At 36.9% G+C, this 22,098-nt stretch overlaps 2 protein-coding genes across 3 annotated transcripts in view; one reads left to right on the plus strand and one right to left on the minus strand.

Annotated features, from left to right (window-relative positions):
- LOC108677418 (inositol hexakisphosphate and diphosphoinositol-pentakisphosphate kinase) overlaps positions 1-6,542 on the plus strand; it is a 46,138-nt gene extending 39,596 nt beyond the window's left edge. For both annotated transcript variants that reach the window (XM_047882167.1, XM_047882168.1), the window contains 4 exons: positions 547-741; positions 2,148-2,402; positions 3,901-5,389; positions 5,864-6,542. In XM_047882167.1, the coding sequence (XP_047738123.1) occupies positions 547-741; positions 2,148-2,402; positions 3,901-4,787 (1,337 nt within the window). In that variant the 3' untranslated portion in view covers positions 4,788-5,389; positions 5,864-6,542. The remainder of the gene's footprint in view (positions 1-546; positions 742-2,147; positions 2,403-3,900; positions 5,390-5,863) is intronic.
- Positions 6,543-7,114: 572 nt separating this feature from the next.
- LOC108677422 (transcriptional regulatory protein AlgP) lies at positions 7,115-19,397 on the minus strand. The gene is made up of 8 exons (XM_018165641.2): positions 19,255-19,397; positions 12,124-12,220; positions 11,307-11,440; positions 10,310-10,630; positions 9,775-9,951; positions 9,220-9,291; positions 8,850-8,917; positions 7,115-8,198 (listed from the first exon to the last, which is right to left on the minus strand). Exons 1-8 carry the CDS (start codon positions 19,285-19,287, stop codon positions 8,015-8,017), a joined length of 1,086 nt encoding a protein of 361 aa, XP_018021130.1. The 5' UTR covers positions 19,288-19,397; the 3' UTR covers positions 7,115-8,014.
- Positions 19,398-22,098: the final 2,701 nt, after the last annotated feature.

Here is a 22,098-nt window from a genome sequence, read left to right on the forward strand (position 1 = left end):
CGAAGTTGTCTGAGAGAGACCATCGGTAACCAAATCGAATTATGAGGGACAATCGAAAGACCACGGCTATTAAAATTACTGCAGACCTCAAATGGACACCTACAGAATTCAGTTTCCAGAAAGACTGTCCGCAGAGAGCTGCACAGTTCTGGATTTCATGGAAGAGCTGTAATTAGAAAAGCTCTGGTTTTAAATAAAAACACATCTCATTTATTCTGGCCCCCACAATCACCAGACCTCAATATTATCGTGCATTTATGGTCGATTCTAGAGATGCAAGTCAGAAGTCTATTCCCGGCGCCATCGCTTTTACAAGAGCTGGAGGGAGTTTTAACTGAAGCCCGGGTTAAAATTCCTTCGGAAACAATTCACAATTTGTATGAATCAATACCTCGGAGAATTGAGGTTGAAATTGCCGCAACAGGGTGACCTATACCATACTAAAATATATTTTATGGGTTTCCCAGGTGTTTCCCTTATTTTGTCAAACCCCTGATCTTGAATTTGGCATTTGAAGCCGTGTGAATAGGTTGCGTATTCGTGCAGACGGACTACGCCGCCACCGCCACAGTATCCCCGGGCAACTCAATCACTACTTATCGTTCGTGGCGGGGCTTCACCAGCGCTCTCTGACGTCGGGACTGCCGCCCCCTCCTCCTGTCTTCTCCACTGCGGTCATCTCAGGCTCCACCTCCGCTCCTGATCTCCGCGAGACTTTCCACACTATTCGATACGTCTCCAGTGAGTAATAACTTGGTTCCCTTCAAACTTTGGAGAATCAATATGCGTTTTCCAGTGAGTGTTAGCATGGTTTTCCTTCAAAGTTTGATGAATCAATGTGCGTTCTTCAGTGAGTAATAACTTTGTTTCCCTTCACACTTTGGAGAATCAATATGCTTTCTCCAGTGAGTGTTAACTTGGTTTTCCTTCAAACTTTGGAGAATAAATGTTCGTTCTTCAGTGAATGATAGCTTGATATCTCTCCGAAGCTTCAGGAATTAATTTAAGTTCTCCAGTGAGTACTAAATAGCCCCATTATAAGTTTAGGAAACATAACTTCGTAAGTACAACCGCTCTCATGCTTAATTTAAATAGACACGTATGAATCAGATTCGAAAACCTGTCAAAATTTATGATTGAATATTTATTGTATTCAATTAATAAAAATGATCGTGTGCATAATTACATTTTTTGAAACACTCTTGCTCTGGAAGTTAGTGTTAGGCGAACTACTTGGTGCTGAATAACACGGCTGTACTTATCTGCAGCTGCTGATGCCCAGTGCTGTCTTCATGAGAGCCAGGGTGAGGTTTTCCTCTTTTAATGAATTTTCATGTTGGATTTACAACATTGATATCATTCTCATACTCCCTTACTACTGGCTTGCATCCAAACTTGTTTCAAGAAAACTTCCCCATGGTGTGTTGTATATAAAAATTGTCGTCTACAATTTATCAAAGAGTTTTGATAAGTTAATTGATGTCGCTAATTGATCCAGATTTCTTGTTTACCTGAAACTTTTTAAACTGCCCTGGCAGCGATGAAATTATTTATATTTTTTTCATAGTTTCTGTTAATTGTGTACGTTCTTCTAATGGCTTCGAGCTTAAACACGTTATTTCCTCTTTTGCGCAAATTTACACTCAAAAAGTAGACATGCTAATGTCAAGAGTTGTTTTTTACGGAACTTGGTGTGAGATTCTGAACGTTTCTCTTATCATAATACTTACTTTAACTTGAAGGTTTGAGTGAAAATTTCTTGTGTATATTCTCGAACTTGCAAATTAACCACCAAAAAAGTAGTTTCAAAACATTCTTAATAAAACTTTACAAACCCCTGTTAATTAGTGCATAATGGCACGTCCTTCGATACATGAATTTCACACTCAGGACTTGTACACACTATTACAAACAGTTGTGCTTCGTTTCAACTTTCATGAGAAGTTATCGTGGTGACATGGTGCTCTTGTCTTGCTCATTATCCTCTAATTCTCATACTATTGGGTAATCGACCAACAACGAGTGCATCTTAATAGCCCCCTTACGTAGTTGGGCTTAGTACTCACCTCCGAACTAACCGTGATGGATCGTAGAGGCGATAAATTTGTCCCTCTCTTGCATTGTTTTTCTTCGCTCACCACATGCAGGTATCGAAGGACAAGGAGGAGTGCCCTCAATTCGTCCTCTCGAAACCCTCCACAACGCTCTGTCTTTCCGGCAACTGGATGAATTTCTACGTCGCATCACGCGCTTCCCGCGGTCTACTCTTTCTTCGTCGCCGCCAAAAACTTCGCCTCGCCAACAGTTTCCTCATCATCATCATCCGCGACTGTACCTTGGAAAAATCGCATCAAAACCTGCAGACGGGACACCGTCGGTGCCTTCGCCATCTTCAGCCTCCAGTAAGTCTTGGTAGCAACAAGGTGACCAATTTTGAGTAAATACAAGTATTTATACACTCATGCTGGCGAATCTCATCAGGCTTATATTAACGAATGTTAATTTTCTCGTCATGTGAATTAATCACGAAATTTATTTTGCTTTCTACGAAATATCTACTCAGTGAAATTCGATTTTTTATTCTTTTATTATCAAATTTTAAACCTCAATTCGATTCAACTATTTGCTGGACTTGAAACTAGTAATATTTATTCATAAGTTCGTTGAAATTCTACAAGTTACATAAGCCCGACTTACTGAAGACTTGAGCAGCAAACCACGGCTCGGAGAAAATATTTCCTGAGTAAAATTGCTTGTAAAGTTTGCAAGATTCCTATCGTTTGCTTTTTGTATGGGATGTCCATCAACGTAATTACATTTGTCCGTCTTCGTTACGTTATAAAATTAACTAAACAAGTGAGCTTAAAATTGCATCCAAAATATTGACCTAATTTCCAATATTCTCTTCCGGATGGTGCTGATGAACAAAGTTCGATTCAATTTTAGCACGAGTCTAGCATCAACCTCATTTTTCATGGAAATAAGACTCCCGGCATGAGTTTTTATATTAGTATTGAATTGGAAATTTATTCTATCATTTGATTTTGCGTGTAAACATTAGCTTCTGCTTGCTCATGTAGTGTGTTGTGGGTGCCATGTTGTATAAGTTTATTACTACATCTACGTCAGAAAATCACTGTATCGTATGTGCAACAACAATTTTCTCTTTCTCTTAGAAATTTTGATTTGACTCCAGTATCGCGAGTGATGTCCGTCAACAAGTATAAAAAAGCATTCGTTGCCGTATGAATCTGTACATTACCAAGCACTTTTCTTTGATAATGTGTGTCCTAAAAGATACTCGTGTATTGTGACTATCATTTGCTTGAAGTAAATGCTTGGAGTAGCGGTGGCTCGGAACTTGTGGGAATTAGGGTTTAATAATTACATTTTTGCTGCTTTAACAAAATAATGTTTGTAGTATCGAAAACTTAAATTTCCAAAAGTCCTTCTAGTAGCATTTGGGTTCTTGTTCTCTTCATACCTGATCAATTTTCCTTCTTTTTTTCGGCACCAGATTGCGTAATACGTTTCTTATAAATTAACGCATTAATTTCAATGGAATGAATTCGTTGAATCGTTACGAGCCGAATGTCCACATCAAATGTCGTTATAACATTCTTTATTTGACGTTCAACCATTTCTCTACACTATTTGTACCGCTTTCCTTCAAAGAAATGTTGGAACTCATTTTTCTTCTATGTAAATTGCTTGATATTTTCCTACCTTCTAGAATTTTTTCATCTCAATGTTCCAGGCGTTCACTGATTTTACCAAAAGACAAAGTCTATTGTAATCACGGGTCATGTCTCAAATGGAGCGATGAAACGTAAGCAGTACCAACAGGAAGGCATCCAAATGAGCACGATGTAGCTAATTTGCTTTCTGCCCGCTCCTCAGGCATGAGTTGGTGGTCAGGACCTCCTTCTTTCATATCTTCTGGGCCTCCGTCCCCATACACCACAGCTTTACTCGACTCTCCTACTCACTCTCATCCCTCGCAGCAACAGTTCTTCGCCAGTGGTTCTGTTCAGCAACAGCTGGATCGGTGGCTCCCTCCATCTTGTGGTCCTGCAAGTAATGTCACTTCTCGATCCCTAGCTGCTGCCACCATTCCCGAAGGAACAGTGGTTGGAAGTTACGTGGCATCAGAAACGCGCACCAAAAGATCGTTGAGCCAGCCTGGAACCATCTATGAGCACGTACCAGGTTACGATGATGACAAACACGTTATTTCGAACGCTAAACGTCACAGTTGTAGTCAAACTACGAGTTCAAGTCGAGCCCCAATGCTTCTTAGGAAGTCCTCTACTGATGAACTGCCAAATCTGAAGGAAAATTTAGAAAGCCTTCCAGTTCAAGAGCGATATCAGAAAGAAGCTTATCTCAGGGAATGGATGGTGATGCAAGCAAGTAATTCCATGACGGGACACGAATGTATGGAAGAAGTTGCCGTCAATGCGCCGGAATGTTTTCCCATAGTTGAGTCACCGAATGATTCTACTCGACTAGAAGAGACAGCTCGTGGATCGCTAGTATTAAGCAACCCACAAGCAACTAGTCCTTGCAGCCCAAGTGAAGGTGAAATAAACGAAGAAGAGGAAGGCTCTGAGAGTTGTGGTTCACAGTCGCACACTGAAATAGCGTCCCTCATTGAATACCCTGTAGACTCGGCGACTCCAGACGTGTCTCTCAGTGATGCCCAGGATGGCTGTGATGCAATCGATCCTCTAAGTTCGTTCGCTGGCTTTAGTCCTGGATCTGTTCCAGCATCGTCTGCTCAGTGAATTGTAGACTCATAATTTGCTGAAGATAGATGTCTGTCTTTTTTTACTTGAAGTGAAATAATGTAGTACGCCAAGATATCAGAAAAGACGTTTCGCTCTGAAATCTTCGATTACACTAGACCACAATCAAGACACAACATTAAGGAAAACTTTGCATTTGTGAGAAAATTCAAAGATGGTGCTCTAATTTTAGCTTTCAATACTGTGTTGGTGATTGCATTCGTGATTCCAAGAATATCAATTACCTTGGACAAGAACACGATAAAATTTTTCACACTTTCATGAACAAAAAATTTGATTAAACTATTACAATAATAACTGATGATCATTTGACGCATGACTGCTCTGTTATTGTCAATGGAGCAGGATTCTCCACGCCAGCCATTCTAAACGCGATAAATTTAATGCTAACTTGCTTCTTCTGCATCTCTCGTTTGTGAAAATTCCATCCGTGTGGTGTTACTCACTTGTTTTCTGAAGTTGAATAATGAATGTAACCTGAGCCACAGCTTGGACTTGTGTAGTGATGTATCTAACATTTGGGTGTCGTGGGTGTGCTTTTGTCGAATTTATTAGATTCAACGAAAAGCCTCGTAAAACCGGTAAGAACTTTATATCGTTTTAAGTAGAATAACAATTTATGCATTTCTGTAGATAAGTAAACCATATCATCATGTTATCACTAACGTCAGTCATCTGAAAATTTAGTTGGCATTTTGGAGCTATTTATTTTCATTTGGCGGGCAATACTTAAAAAATTCATGTATAATGTATTAATGCAGTACCTGCCACTTATTTTGGTAATTCATTATTTTTTTATTGTATTCTATTTCTATTCGGTCGCATTAGTGTAAAAAAATGAAGATTGCCTACTGACCAAATATCATCCAGAAATTGACTTCTCATCATCAAATGAGGATCATGGCACACAAGTATTGCAGGATTTTGTTCGAGAAGCGCCGCAGTTGATGGGTTAATTTGTGATTAATGGGTCAATTAGGACGATCTTGAATATCCTTCAGATCTTAAAGTTTTCCGCTGTATTTCTATTTACTTTCATGTGATATATTTTACAGGCGACTGATCTGAAGCGCGTTTTTGGACATCAACGAGAGCAGTTTCCCCGTTATTCACGCGGAAGAGGCTTTTTATTGTATCGGCAACACCGGGATCGCTGCAGGAGCATCAAAATTTTCTCGCCCAAGCCACAAATTTTGACGTGATATCACCTGTGTCAATTAGTAAACCCGCCATGCTATTTTCAATCACACAAGCGTACCATTAGATAGATATTCAGCGTTTGCCGAAACAATGATGTATCATAGTTTGAGTTCAACTCAAATTTATTTGGTTTCTTTTTAGAAATTACTAGTATTCTAAAAAACTTTCATGGGCATAAATATCGATTGGACGTGGACAAGAAGATATTTTCTCGCACGTCAACATTATTTAGTGTCTTGGTAAATTTTAATGAATCAAGTTAGGTAGCAGGTCAGTCAATGAAAGGCGATAAACAAATCCAAATGTGACGGGTGACGTGATCGGGCTGTGATTGTGAGAATAGTTGAATGTGTACAATTGCCATGGTCCTTATCAGGAATATGTTTTTTTTTATGATCTCTATCCATTACTGGCATTGTAGTTCAACTTGGAATTGAAATTTGGACTGCACTGCAAAATGGCTTAATTATGTCACTCGTCTTAACGATACTTGAATAGTTGATTTGCAACTTTGACTTTAACCTCTCAGTTCGGTATTTCATTCGACTTATTTTTATGCCATTACGTCAATAAATGAACTCGTCTGATGGCTAATCATCCTTCCATGCGAGTGGGCTATAGCTTGAGAAATAACGCTTCTGCATTCACGAGTCTTAAATTATCTAGAAAAACTCAATTTTGTTCATGGGGAAGGAACAACATTGTCTAGCTCGACAAAATCAACAGACAGGCTGAGGTTTGTTTAAATATCCAATATGTATACCAATAACAAAAATTTACACTGCGAACGAGTACGTACTGAATATACTTGTTAATTAATCAAAATCGGTAGTGGCATTTATTACCGGATGCTCAAATTGCCAGTCTATGAACAACACCTCGCAGTTGCTCATCGGGCATGACGCAATAGAGCGCCATGCCGTCGGTCAAATGCGCCATAGAGCCACACAAGCTCTTCGCAGTTGCGAACCCGAGGTTGCAAGTAAAGTCCGTCAACGATAGAACTTGAATTTCGATAAGAATGATTGCTCATAGGACAACACATCTCTCCATTACTAAAAGAAATTCCTAAAAAAATCCTGATCGTAAGGTAAAGTATACACAAGTTAGATTTTTCATTAAACATTTGTATAAAATAAGCTATACACTAGATTCGAACGATGTTCTCTAAAAAAACGATTCGAAATTCCAAGTTCTCTAGAACACAATTTTATACGTAGACCAAAATCAACACAGATTCGCTCCAATTATATGTAACCCTAATCTCCACTCCTACAAGTAAACAAGCTAAGCGAGAACTGAATACAGCATTAGGCTTTAGTTGAAGATAATCATGGGCAAGGTATGCTCTGCGTCCCAATATTTATGGTCCGAAGTTCGAAGGCAAATTAATAAAATCCACCTACAGAAAAATGTACGAAGGTCGACACGTGATAAGCTGAAGGAATGTCATGTAGCGAGCATATAATTTATGTAATTTGTAAAGTTGGAACGGGACAACAACATCAACCGGGAAGCTAACTCTAGATCTCGTGTCACAGATTATTAATTCAACTCTCCAAAGCAGTGTATAAAGTGATCGCTCAAAAATTCCCTAGTTATTCAAGTCAAATTCTAATTTTACATGTTACACAATATCAAGTCTTAAGTCAAGCTTAGCTATCATTTAAAAACGAACATCATCCAGGGTTACCCTTTCATGACAGGGACCTTTCGCTACTCGTCAACTTGAAGGCTAGAGATTTGATGAAAAGGTTAGCTATTATTAATAAATAAATATACACATTAAAGCTAAGATTTCTAACATTTTAAAGTGCTACAATTTGATGTCAGTAAATAGTTTCTAACTTCAAAATTGAGAGGTGCCTTCACTTCGGCGAATTTATTGAACCGTTAATTGACAAGTGTTTTCAGAGAAAATAGTCACTTCCCATCACTAAAGATACATACATTAATTGGTGTACTCCATAGTAATTCTATAATATTGGTGTCGAGTGAAATGCAATTCACGAGGCAAACCTGGCCGCGCGTTTGAGTTTACGCGCTTCGTCGCTCGACGCGCCCACCGTGATGAGCGTCTTGCCGCTGGCGGAGATAATTGGTTCTGTTGTAGCCTCCGAGGCCTCGGCCGCCGGAGTGGTGGTCGCGAACTTTGCAGCGCGGGCCGCCAATACTGCATCGCTTGTCACGCTGTAAAATTTTATTAAATCAAAACCGAATAAAGGAAGCCACTATAGCCATCAACAAGTATTTTACGAGTTGATCAAGTCACAACCTCTAACCATTGACTACGCCACCAAGCAAATTTGCAATTTTCACGATTAATTTTTCCTAAACTACATGGAAATACTCAATGAAATATGACGCCAAGAAAAAGAAAATGATGAGAACTATAACAACAACCTGATGAGAAATAATCTCGGTAGGAGATTTTCAACAAATAATAATTAAACTCGCCAGTGGTTTCGGCTCAAATTTCTTTCACTAATAAATGGGCAATATCCAGCAATAGGCAAAAACTTTTACGATCGTGATGCCAGGCCGTTCAGAACATAATCAGGTCAGGAATAGGCAGAAATTTCGCTTCCAATTGATTTCCAGTCTTAGTAAAATCGACTCCCTCATTGGTTACTTCCTATTTCACGTTATTGTCTCATGTGTAAATATATACATACCTACATACATAGATCCCGCCAGAACATTGCAGTATAACCAGAACTATTTCAAATCGGTCGGTTACCGTTTTAATGAGAAGGCGTGTGCCAAAGAGTAAACAAAAAGCCAACGACTAAAAAAAAGCGCCTGTGAATAACCAATGCACAGTTACTAAGTTGCACTCACTCTTTCTTGGCTGCTTCTGCCTCGCCAAACCTGTTCGCCCGAGCCTTCTTCTTCTCATCAATCTCAGCCTGAAGTGGAGGAAATGTAAAAATATTAAGCAGGTTATAAATAAAAAACAAAATATGTCTCTTGAACTGAACCTAGCAGCATCGAAGAAAACGTTCACAATCTATATTTCTCTGTACGCGATGGTTTAGACGTCAGAAAAAATACGAGATTGGGAACAAAGAACCTAAGGCAAATAATCATCAGAAGAAATAGCTTGAAAATGCAAAAAATGACGTCTGTCAACAACTAATCCGTTCAATATATTGAGATTATTGCTCAAGAATATGATGTTAAAACAACAAATATTATAGACAAAACTCACTGTGGTGAGGGTTTTGGCGGTAGTTTCACCAAATCGCGCCGCTCGTGCCTTCAGCTTCTCGACATCGACGGACTAGAAAAAAAAACACATTTAATTAGACAATGAAGCTGGGATCTGAAGAGCCCTCAAACACGATTATTAATTATACTTCTATTCGCCAATTCAAGACGTCTGCTCAAATTACAATGTCATGCCAATCAGATAGTTTAAATTAAAGGATTAACTCTATTTGGCTAGCTAATCATGTACCGAATACATCTGAAATATTAATAATTACCACGTGCAACAAGACATTAGACAACTATAACTAGCTGTATTAGGTTGCATCTCAATCCAATAATAATTCGTTCCTGCACTCTTGCACAGAGAATTTCCTTACATTGCAGGCGAGGTGAATGGGACTCAACAAAATACATTTAAATTGCCGTAAAATCTGTAACAACCTGGTCATGTCTGACTTAGAATAAATTTTTACAGCAGATTCATCTACAAGTTTTCAATTCTAATCAAAGTCGTGGCTCCACCCCGATAGCAGAGTTAAATTGGATAACTTACACCAACATCCATGGAGAGTTTGCCCGGCTTAGCAGTGCCATTTGTGGACACACCGAACCTCTCAGCGCGTTTTTGCTTGGCAGTTTCTTCACTGGTAACACCAAACCTCTCAGCACGTTTTTCCTTAGCAATGGCATCACTGGTAACACCAAACCGTTCCGCTCTCAATTCCAGAGCCTGCAAATCAAATCCAAAATGGTCGTGAATTCCCAAACAGAAAATCAGATTTGATATTATTGCACAATTTTTTATTAGCAATCAGCTTGCACCTAATTAAATAACTAAGTCAATGTGTTCAAACACACTACCTATGGCTCAAAAGGCGATCCAAATATCAAAACTTCAAAAAGCATGTCAAGATGGTAAATTCGTTTACACTTTGAGATGTCATACTATGCATACAGAAATACTAGTAGGTATACAGAAATACAATGGAACATTCAACAATGCATCAAGTAGGAAGCTAACCGTCTGGTTACAAACAATAAACTTAACTAAAAAAATCTTTAAATGAAATCACCTAAAAACTACTCACAGATTTGCCAACAGGTTCAGTTTCGTTTTCTTTATCGGCATTCTCATCCAGTTTTTGGATCTTATTGGCAGGCTCATTTGCAGCAGGAGTTTTAGCTGGTGACTTAGCAGCGGAGTTCTTGGTGGGAGAAGGCTTTGGCTTTGCTGCAGCAGTAGCGGCGGCAGCAGGAACAGCTAGCTTAACAGCTGCAGGTTTAGCTGCAGTTTCAGTAACAGTTGGCAAGGCAGCTGAACGTTTCAAGGCAGGTTTCTTTACGGAGCCTCGTGGTGTTGCTGTGCCCGTTGCTGATGGTCGTCGAGCTCGAGTTGGAGTTGCCATTGCCTGAAAACCCCAGTTTTGTCAACAAATGGCAATATTATAGGTAAAGGTCATCAGAGAAACCAGCTCGGCTTACTTCGATAAATAATTTACATGACTTTGTATGGTTGTTTTGCACGTTTGCTTTACAAGGTTTCAATTTGAATATGTAACCAAAATCTACATTTACTTCTCTAAAATATATTTTAAGATACCATACCTAAAATATATTTATATACTTTTGAGCATTTTTCAAAATTTTGCAAACTTGAAATGCAAATCACAGCTGAAGAATCTAAGAAATCCGGCCACTGTGCCAAATAAATTTGATGTTATTTCATATCTGATATAAAATTAAACATGAAATTATCAAGAGAAACAACCTAAGTTCCATATGATTCAAATCTGGTTATTGATAAAAGTTGAAGAAATATATACTATTGCTTCTTTGTACGATTTGAAAACATGGAAAATTCAGTTTTGAAGCAAAGGGATAATGCTAGTAATGGAAATAGAGGCAGATGAATATAGATTGGCAGAAACATTATGACATGGCCTCAAATACAAACACAGCCAATGACGAGCTATTTGGGCAAATATTTTAATACAATTTACTGCAACTTGCGCACTAAAATAATAGCTTATAAAAATGATAGACCCAAAATCATTGAGCAATTATGAATTTTAGCAAGTCATTTACCTTTTCAGCTGCAGCTAAAGCAGCAGCCTCTTCCATGGGAGTCATTTTGCTGTCTTCATCATCATCATCACCAGCAAGGATCTCATCCTCGTCAAAGTCCTCATCGTCATCAGCACCACCATCCAGCCCAACACCTAGCAAGAAGTGCAAATATTTTGTAGTTCTCTTGTTGTTAGATGATTCAGATCATTAAACTGTTTTTCTATAAACATCTGAAACTTAAGCATGCAAGTTCATTATTGCTAGTAAATTACATTTGCAGAAGTTCATTTTTTCAACAACACTTAATTCCAGAAAAAAAGTGGAAAATAATTAGTTTCATTACAGGAAGGCACAGCTCAGAAGTAGCTCATCCAATAGCATTAAATGCAAATAAAAGCAACACTCTTCACAATTATCAATGACACTTTGAATGCAGTCATGGTAGAATTATTAAATTTGGAACAATTTTATTTCTCCACTTTGAATGATGCAGCAAAAACTAGCAGTTTAACATAGGTGAGTCAACAGGACAGAATTTTGCAGCAAAATAATAATAATCAAGGTAAAATGTAAATTAAAACTCAAGGAGTGGACAGCCTGCACCAATTGCTATCAAATGACATACCTATTTCAAATTTAAACTCGTGTCACCATCCAAACATCTGTATTCCAATTGACCTTACATTATTCAGATCCCTAGTCAATACAGTGATTGGAAATGAAATGAAAATATTTTTAAAAAACATCAATGGCACCTAATTTATAAGATCGATAGACATAAGCTAGATCATTTGAGCAACCTTCAGGAGTTAGGGCAACAAAATTAACCACTCACCAGCCACCAGTGCCTCCTGGAGTCTCTCCAGCAGCTCACTGCGCTTCCCTGTGGTGGGCAAGCCCCTGATTTTGAGTTCTTTCTTCAGATCAGGAACCTGCAATCATAAAACAGAACATAATTGTCTTGAAAGATGCAAAAATATTACAACCCAATTTACAAGCAGAGATAGCATAGATGAAGCTGCCAATTCATGCAAAAATTACTGATTTAAAGAAAAAAATAGAATACCCATTCTTTAATTCTGATGCAAACATATTATTTGATTTCCACAAAGGGTATAATCATCATAGTATGATTGGTGTACGCAGGTTTGACACGACAGCAAGTCCACAACTTAAAGACATCAACAACATCTATTTCCAAATACTGCAGCATCATTTTTTGCTGTTAAGCTGTTTTTGCAGAAAACCAAGCCATTCATTTTTAAATTTGAATGTATGAGTTATGTTACTGTTATGAATTTAGAAATCTTCTGGTCTGGGGTACTGTCTGAAGGCATGAAAAATATCAACTTCTAGAGACATGACAGGATATTTTCCTCATCCAGCCATTTTTAGAACAGTATTTCTACTCTGCAAATTATATCACATACTGGTAGTAGAGTTCAGCATTTCTGAAGCTCTTATTTTCTACACTAATACAAATAAAAAAGAAAAGTGTCAGAAATGACATATGAAAAATGAATTGTTAGGTTAGATTAATTGGAACAAAATCTACAAAATTGCAATGGGCCTTATCTGCACCAGAAAATTATGCCAGAATGTACACATCTCCCAGGCCTTGTTATGGCATTAATGTCACTGCAATATTCACACACTACAGCAAAATGCACTAGGTGTGCTGGAATTGATATATATCGCACTCTTCTCAATGCACACCATGAGCTAAAATGAACTGAGTTACGCATGCCTTATTAGTTGAGACATGCCTTAAAATATTATTCATTTGTTTCAACTGAAAACAAAATAATCTAGAAATCTAATATTTTCTTTTGCAGGGCATTGATAATAAATACTTATATTCCAAATTTCAAGCAGATCTATTCAGTTTTGAAGGTCTTATGAGATGTTTGGTTGCATATGATAAAAATTTTATTTATTGGTTTCAATTGAAAACAGGATAATGTAAAAAATCAAGAGGTCAACCATTCAATGAAGACGATACCAACTTAACCAAGACCATAAGTAGTATTTGGACCCTGTCCAGTAATTCAAAGATGCTACTAATTTGCATATATGCCTATAACGATTAGGAGAGAGGCAGACAGGTTGTGCCTAGACACAAGCACCATTGCGCCAGAAGCACGCCCTCTGGTCCTCATGATTGGTTCATGCTGATTACTGCCAGCCAGGTAGGTAAAATCTATTAAGGGGACCATGTAGGTCAAAATCTATTTTCTAGATTTAGGGAAAGATCACCTCCATACTTGGTACACATATGTAAAATTGAAAATGATGACTATTTTGTTCCTGTGAATTAAAAAAAATGAACGAAAACGTGAAATTCATAGAAAACGGCCAAAAAGGGGGTACTATAAAGAAGTTAATAACTGTTACAAATCACATGCTATAACATCGAGACACATATCATTTGATGCGTAAAGACCATATCTAGCGATTCTCAGGCCATTTTTCAATTTTTTTCTTGGTTCTCTTGTTTTGATAATTTTTCTGAAAAATTTTGAATTTTTGTAAATATTTGAATTTTCCCCCATTTTTTTCAAATTATATTCAAAACTAAAATGAAATTAAAAATGGTTCAAGAATCGCTAGATATTTTAATTGCAAATCGAATGGTATGTAGTCAAATGGGGTAAGACAGGATCGCAGCCTTCATGGGGTAAGAAAGGACCAGCCCATGGCATGCATTCTAATTGCACTAAATTCATTTTGAAGGAAGAATATGTGAGAGCAATCATTGCATGTCATTTCAGTGTTTGTTTTAACCCTCTTCTGCAAATAATGAATTTCTGGCTAATTGTTAAAGAAAACCTATGTAAAGAAGGGTCACAAAATAGTTAACCTTATTTGGGAAATAAGCTCTGTCTAATGACAACAAATTTTTTGGCCAGGTTTGTGGATGTAGGCAGGTAACCTCAAGTAATAAGCAATTTTTGAGACATACTAGGCATTTCTACCTGCTACCATCACTGCCTGACATGTATTCTAAAATGGGGTAAAAAAGGACCGGACATGGGGTAAGACGGGACCACTAAATGATCCTGTTTTGCCCCACAAGTGGTCCTATCGCACCCCACAAATGGTCCTCTATTACCCTACAGTTTATCATAAATATATTTTTTAAATGAATATATTATTGTGCAGTACATGGAGTGTTTCGGTCAAAATTTTTATCTTTTGCTTAAACTTCATTATAACTTGTTAGCTGTTTTAATTAGAGAAATTTAGTGCACTATTTTAAATTGCTTCAAAGGGATGGAGAAAATAGGGATGTCTCTTCCCATTAGTGAGCTGCAGAACTATGTGCAACATTGACTGGGGGAAAAATCATTGTGTGAAACATGAAAAATAATTATGGTCACAACACTGAGAGAGGGCATAAGCTATGTTTGAAGAAGTGCACCACAAATACAGTTAGCAAGAAAACACATGATATCTGAGACTTAAGTTATTATACATTGGTTTTATTACCAATCTGATTAATTTTTCAGACAATGACATTATGACACTAATGGAATATACATGAAGCATTTAGCAGTGCTCTACAATGAACCAAAGCCAACCCACTATTACTATGCTTAACAAAGTTTTCTCGTGACAAAAGCCCCAATGTGACTGATATTAGAGTTGACTTCCTGCAACACAAAACAGTAACAAGGGTTGTTTAATCAAATAATGTGTTTCTAGATGGATAATATTGAATATCAGATTTGTACTTTTATTAAAAACCTTGTAACATAAGAATTACCTGTTGGTCCTGTCTTACCCCAGCCTGGTCCCATCTTACCCCAATGGGGTAAGATGGGACCAGCTCACTTTTTATAATCTGTACAGAAAACTATGTTAGATGTAAAAGGTCTGAGTTGTAGCTTAGAAGCCCATTGCATAACTGCACCTTGTGATAGGTTTAGAGTTTTTTAGTTATTCATGGTATAGATGCTACAGGCTTGTTAATGATTTTGGTCCTGTCTTACCCCATCTGACTATATGTCTCATCACAGTAGCTTCAAAATTCTAGGAGTTATTAACTTTGCTGTGACAAAAAGTGTGAATGTTTAGTACAGCCCGACAAAGTGCTGCCCGCATCTGAATAGCCACTCAATGTAGCAAGGATACAAAATTAAATGTTACTGGAGCTTGTACCAGTCAAGGATAGTAGGAGTAACTACATGCACACCTCCCAGTTCAACGACAGGAGGGTGACTAAGCTTCACTCCGAGTAGAAACTATTTATAGGCTGGGCAGCGAATTTCCTCCAGTCTTATTACTTAAAGATCCCGCCCACCTCCCTACCTTGCGGAATCTCTAGTGAACGCATAAATCAACTTAGAGAGATGGTAATGGTACCGTTGGATAGCTCAGAATGTCAGCTTTAAGACAAGACTAAAAACCGTAAAAACCAAAACTCTCCATTTTGGACCTACATGGTCCCTTAAAAAATAACAGAAAATCAATTCTACAGAAAAATAGCAGAAAATCTATTCTACAGAAAAATAACAAAAATCATTTGAATCCTACACTGCATACATTAAAATTTTAAGGAAAATAAATTACGCCTCTTCAATAAATATTCTGCCTTACATTGTGATCTGGCCATAAATAAGACAAAACTGACAAATGCTGGTGCTTGTAGTAAATCTTGCCAGTTATTATGGCTGCTATATAATTTATCCCAAAAATAAACAAAAACAGCATATTTACGTCAGCCATTTTAAAAGTTTCATCTTAAACTATTGCATCTACCATAATTTTTACATAATTCTTTCAGATATTTCAGACTGGTTTCACATAAGTAGCTTCTGAAAATTTTTTCACAATGGCACCAGAAAGCAGATGAATTATAGGGTAAACACACCATATTCCGACACTTTAAGGACTTCCAGCAATGATGAAAGATCACAAACTGTTGCCATATTTATTTAAAAGCCTTTAAAATTCAAATCTACAAAATCCCTGAATTCTGACACTGTGTGACTAAATTTGGCATATTGTGAGACTAATTCCGACAGTGCTTCAAACCGTAATTCGTAATTCTGGTGCCCTGTGTTGGAATTCCGACGCCCTGTTTGAGCTGTATCGAAATATGTCACAGCTCGGAACGAACTGTGTGTGTCTAATTCCGAGCTGCATCGGAATTAGTTTTTATGTGTCTAAAACCATCTCTTAACTTAATCATCTATTAATTTATTTAGGTACCACTTAAAATCAGCAAACACAAGTATACTTAAAGGATTTCTAATATATTCACAGACTAATTTAAAAGTCTCAAACCATAATATTCTTTCTACACAATCAGTTTATCACTATTTGGTAGAGCAAGGTCAACTATTAACTTTGACATGTGTTTCGATGTTCTCACTGGGTGACGTGGACTTTTGCTCTGAGGAACTTACATTTCCCGCCAGACCTAGTGTTTTGCAAAAAATATTGCAAGCAATAGTATGACGTCACTATTTCAACCATCTACGCATGCGTGGAACTAAGACAAAGCCTAATACAAAGGAAAAAGTTGAGAAGTGTCGGAATTACCCACGATGTCAGAATATGGTGTGTTTACCCTACACCTCCTATCTACTAGGAATAAAAAATTCACAATTGAACAACAAGATTGAACCATGTTGAGGAGTTGAGCAAGAGTCTGAGTCTGATTGAGTGGCAAAGCAGAGACCGTAAAATGGGGTAACTTAGACCACCTTTTTTTTTATAAATGATGCCATTTTTTTACTAGCTAAATTAAACTTGAATTGAAACGTACAAAATACAGGTCTATACTCTAGCTTCACTCACCATAAATTGCTGGCTCCTGCCTAAAAGGCAACAAGTTTATATACCAATTTGTCATTCATAGTTCATTTATACTAAACCATGAATAACAATACCTCAATATAAATTAAAGACTGCCACTCAATATATTTAAATATATGAAAAAAAAAATCGAAAAAATAAAAAAAAATAATGATTTTTTTTTATAAAAAAATCAAGTGATTTAATCACGTGATTTAATCATTTTGATTTAATCATTGCCAACCCTGATGACGTCACCATTTCAACCATCAACGAACGCATGGAACTAAAACAAAGCTTAATATAAAGGAAAAACTAGAGAGGTGACGGAATTACCCACGATGTCGGAATATACCGCGTTTACCCTAAGAGACGGTTTTAGACACATAAAAATTCTGACACAGCTTGGAATTAGACACACACAGCTTGTTCCAAGCTGTGTGCAAAAATTAAAATTTTCTTACTTAAAAGCTTAATAGCTCTTAATTAAAAGCCTAATTAAGTAGTGTTCAATATTCAATAGTGTTCTAATTCCAAGCTGTGTTGTATTCCAATACAGCTCACACAGCTATCGGAATTCAAACACAAGAGTGTTGGCATTTCGAATTAGTAGAATTCGAAGCGCGGCCAGAATTTGTCTCACAAAATGCCGAATTTAGTCACACTGACTCACACAGTGTCGGAATATATGGATTTGGTAGGTTTGCATTCTAAAGGCTTTTAAATAAATATGGCAACATTTTGTGACATTTCATTGTTGCTGGCGCGCAGGCATAGAATATATCTACTTGGCGAGCCGCGACTGAATTTTTGGTGCCGTGGTTTTATGGATTTGCCAGCCTTGATTACATTTCTTCGAGCCGTGATTCCATTTCACCAAGCCGTGAATTCCATATCTCGGCCATGATAAGCCATTTACAAGGCGCAAATTTATTTACAAAGTCCATGCACGTGTTACCCCAAATCTCTAATTTTACCCTATAATGCAGTCTGACCGCTTTGACATGACCGCAACTATGCCTGATCTTCAACAAAATGTTTGGTTGATTTGTTTACATTACAATGTTTATGTTTTTCTGCAGGATATTCTGGCGGGAACGGTAAAGCAATGCGGATTGTGCAAGTTGAAAATGTTATGAAACGACATGTTTGCAAAGTGCAAACCGCAATTTTTCAATCAAACAAAAATTTATGACATTCGAGCCGCGAGATTTCATACCTATTGAAATTATATGATATTAGAGCCTCGATATTTCAGACAAAAATAGGACTTTTCCAGCCCTGCAGTGGCGCGTAGTGCGGTGGTTTGAAAAATTATGAGTGACGTAAAGCATACAGAACTCGAGTTGCGCGTATGGTGTATTTTTATAGCCATTCATTTTTTGCTACGTCCTTAAAGTGTCAGAATATACCGCGTTTACCCTATTGATGTAAATCTTGAGCAAATGAGGAAATAAAAAATGAACTGATTTATGTCTGTCTGACTCTGAGTGAGTGGGAATCAGAATAATATGTCCTGTTACAAAATTTCTCAATCAGAAAAATTCCAATCTTGCACTGTCCCATAGCAGCAAATTTGATGATTTCATGGCTGAATAAAGCTGATGGCTCTAATATTAGTTAGGTAGCAGATTAGAGTAGGCTAAGTTTCTTCTACAATAGAATTTCTATAACCTAGATTGGTTCCTGGTATTTTGCAAAATTATAAAATGATGTCAGTGACACTAATTTCACCACAGTTCACACTCAACTTCACAGTCTAGGCCTATATAGGCCTAGCCTAGCCTACTCTCCTAACATTTAGGCTACGATATCTAGACTATCATTCTACCTATGTCAGACTTAGCCTCTTAGGTAGTCAGTGATAATGTCACTAGCAAAGTTCAATAGAAGAATTAGGTAGAAGCTATATGTCTATTGATACACAATTTTAAGAACGTATAAATGCAAGAGTAAAATTTTAACATTAACATCGAAAATGAGTCCAATCGTTCAATAAAGATTAAAGCGTTAGTGTTTATATGGATCACGATCGTCGATGACTGACGACTGCTTGCCATTCTTGAGTCCTTGACGGTAGCATTTTACACTTGTAATAACTATCAAGGTAGAATTTTGGGCATTTTATCAACATATGAATTCACACACAACACCATAAACTAACCTTCAACTTAGTAAGATCACTAGTAGCATCCATTTTGGACTAATTCAGTGTTTTCTTTAATATAAATTTGAAATATATAACCACTTATACCGGTTAGTTGTTTACAAATGTTGCCACAACGACGGAGCTGAAATCTTGCCCCCTCTGTTTTGGGTGTGTGATATGATGCGGAAAAACGTATTCCCCTCATTTTAACAAATCAAATGAAATTTCGTAGCAGCCTTAGTAATGACCACAAAGTATTTCTTTGTGAATCATAGTGGCATATAATTTATATGTACTGCTAGTAAAGTCTGAGGAAATCTTTTCGTTCAACATCTGAAAAAAAAAATATATCAATCGGTAAAATCATTTGCGTTTGTTCTCATGGTTTCATGATGTTTACATGAAATAACAGTCTATAGCAGAATTTTCATAGTCCTACTTTGGCAGAACTCAAATACCAATTTGAAAAGAAAAATGAACTATAATATTATTTACCCTGTAAATTTCAATATTTTGAAAACTTAGGGTAATATGTAGTTGTTGTATAATCATGTACATATTGCGTCATTCAATAATAGTCACTAAAATAAGGCAACTGCAATAGGCTATACAGATATAGCAGGGGCAAAAAATTAGTGTTTCTGCACAAGGGATAGATGCTGCAACTATGCAGCCTCTTCATAGTTGATGTAGCGGTTAAATACGGTTAAATATATGCATGTGCAAAATTTCATCGAGTTCATTAGATTGCGAGATATTTTATGTTTATTGAATTTCAGAGTACAGCCGGAAGATCGGACATAAGACCGGCAGGAGAAGTGTCAGTGAAGTGATTAACAGTAAAGGATTTTGAATAGCTACGTAGTGATCTAGAAGAATTTGATTATAAAATTAACAGGAAATTCTTGGCATACTGAAAGAAAGACAGTAATCCCTTGCTTTTTCGCTCTGTATGTACTGCGTCTTCACTACGTCGCTGATTCTCAAGAAGTCAATTGTCAGATTCAAACAGCCTGCGGGACTCCATGGGCAGTAAAAGTGTGGGAAGGGTTAGAAAGCACTCATAACAATGTAAACCTATCCAACTGTTACATTATAAGAGCCTAGATAAAAATATTAGTCGATCAATGTGCCGTTGCGACCGGGGTTCTGGAATGTAACAATAGCTATATTTAATGTATCGCGGTTAATTTAGAGACAACTTTATTTTAGCATAGAACCTGTAATTAACATGATATGCTGGGCTATAATTGTGAACAACTTTTTTGTTACTTTCTCAAGCTTGCAATTTTTTGTATTCTAAATTTGCAAATTAAATAATGTTTGAGTCCATGCAAACGTGAAAGAATTTACAGTTCATCCAAAACCAGTCCATGAAAATCCCCGGAAAATGCATGCTGCTGACACAAATCTAAAAAAGTAATGAATATTGAACAGCTAAAATATCCTCGATAAAATCTCAGAAAACACATGCATAAAATTGTAAATATCTGCATGACAAATGAGTGACATGAACTTGATCACGAGCGTATTTAACGCCATGCGCTACATACTATTATTATATGTACGTCTTAAATTGATACTAATAGTTTTCAGTCCTGAATGAAATGTTTAGAATATTATTTCTAAGAATATTTCTCATAAGAGTTCAAGAGAGATACTTGTTGGTCATGAATACTAATAAAATCAGACTGGCACAGCCGCATTAACAAGTCTTGCAATTCAAGATAAATATAAGACGAAAGCAACAAAAAAGCAACAAATTTACGAATCAACGAACACTCGAACATTGATGAGGCTAATGAGATGGAGTTTTCCGAGTGTAAATTATAGAGCTGAGTTTCTTTATGTGGTGTAAAAATGACATAGCAGCCCATAAAGGCCACTTAAAATTTTCAACCGAGTCTCTTGCAAATTTGCTTCCAAGCCACTAATTTTGATGGACATTTTATGACTCAATTCAGGCCGTATCGCTGCATTGCCACCATTCCTGCCACCGTCCAATTAAGAGATCCAGTCAAGTAAAATCCATACACGCATCCGCTGCTACCATTGCTCATCCAGCCAATATTTAATGTATTTATTTCTACTCATCAAACAATGATTAGTGACTGAACATCAAGTAATTTTCTACTTAAACTTATTTACGCATTCGTTCCGTTTACATGCCTGCTCTCGAAGTCACGGAGTCTCTATTCATGAAAATATGGATTGATGACTTCATATATTAATTGATGTTTTATAATATTTCATAATTATATATTATTCGCCTATACATAAGTTGCTGCTTAGCTTCGCTGTAGGCACTGCACTAAGCAAAATTTTTCTGCAAAAAATCACGTACTCTTCATTTTTAATTTGAAGTCCAGATATTTTTTTCGCCATTCCCAAATCCGGATATTATTGTCTAGTGATTGATATGTATTATAATGTATATTACAAATATAAATAATTTATTAACAATCTCGAATATTTACTCAGAGATTGAAATTACCGAATGCCAATAAACATTATTAATGGATAGAACCACAAAGTTATCACGTTCTATAAAGTTCACCTCAATGTTCGGTAGCGTGAATTGGTAAAATTAAGGCTGGTGAAATGCGACTGACTGTATTCAAACCTTGCGCCATTTAAATGGAAATATTATTTTACCTGCCTATTTGATTCTATAATAGACTACAATTCATATCTCTATGCAAGTCCGCGAACTATACTAGATAAACCCCGACAAGGTGAAGTGATTAACTTAAATCGTATAATAATAGGATGCAGTGGCGTTCCTGTATAAAGGCCTATAAATACTGTATATGGGTGGCTTTATTCCCTTAAATAATTTACTGTTCATTTTTAGAATTA

The sequence above is a fragment of the Hyalella azteca genome, unplaced genomic scaffold (genome assembly GCF_000764305.2).
Source record: "Hyalella azteca isolate HAZT.00-mixed unplaced genomic scaffold, Hazt_2.0.2 contig9815, whole genome shotgun sequence".
Taxonomy (NCBI): domain Eukaryota; kingdom Metazoa; phylum Arthropoda; class Malacostraca; order Amphipoda; family Hyalellidae; genus Hyalella; species Hyalella azteca.

Excerpts from the sequence above, each read along its gene's own strand:
- LOC108677422 (XM_018165641.2), bottom strand. The coding sequence starts at position 19,287 with ATGGATGCTACTAGTGATCTTACTAAGTTGAAG. Across the intron at positions 10,631-11,306 it reads CTTTAGCTGCAGCTGAAAAG|GCAATGGCAACTCCAACTCG; the intron begins GTAAATGACTTG and ends TGGGGTTTTCAG. Across the intron at positions 8,199-8,849 it reads GCAGAAGCAGCCAAGAAAGA|CGTGACAAGCGATGCAGTAT; the intron begins GTGAGTGCAACT and ends AAAATTTTACAG.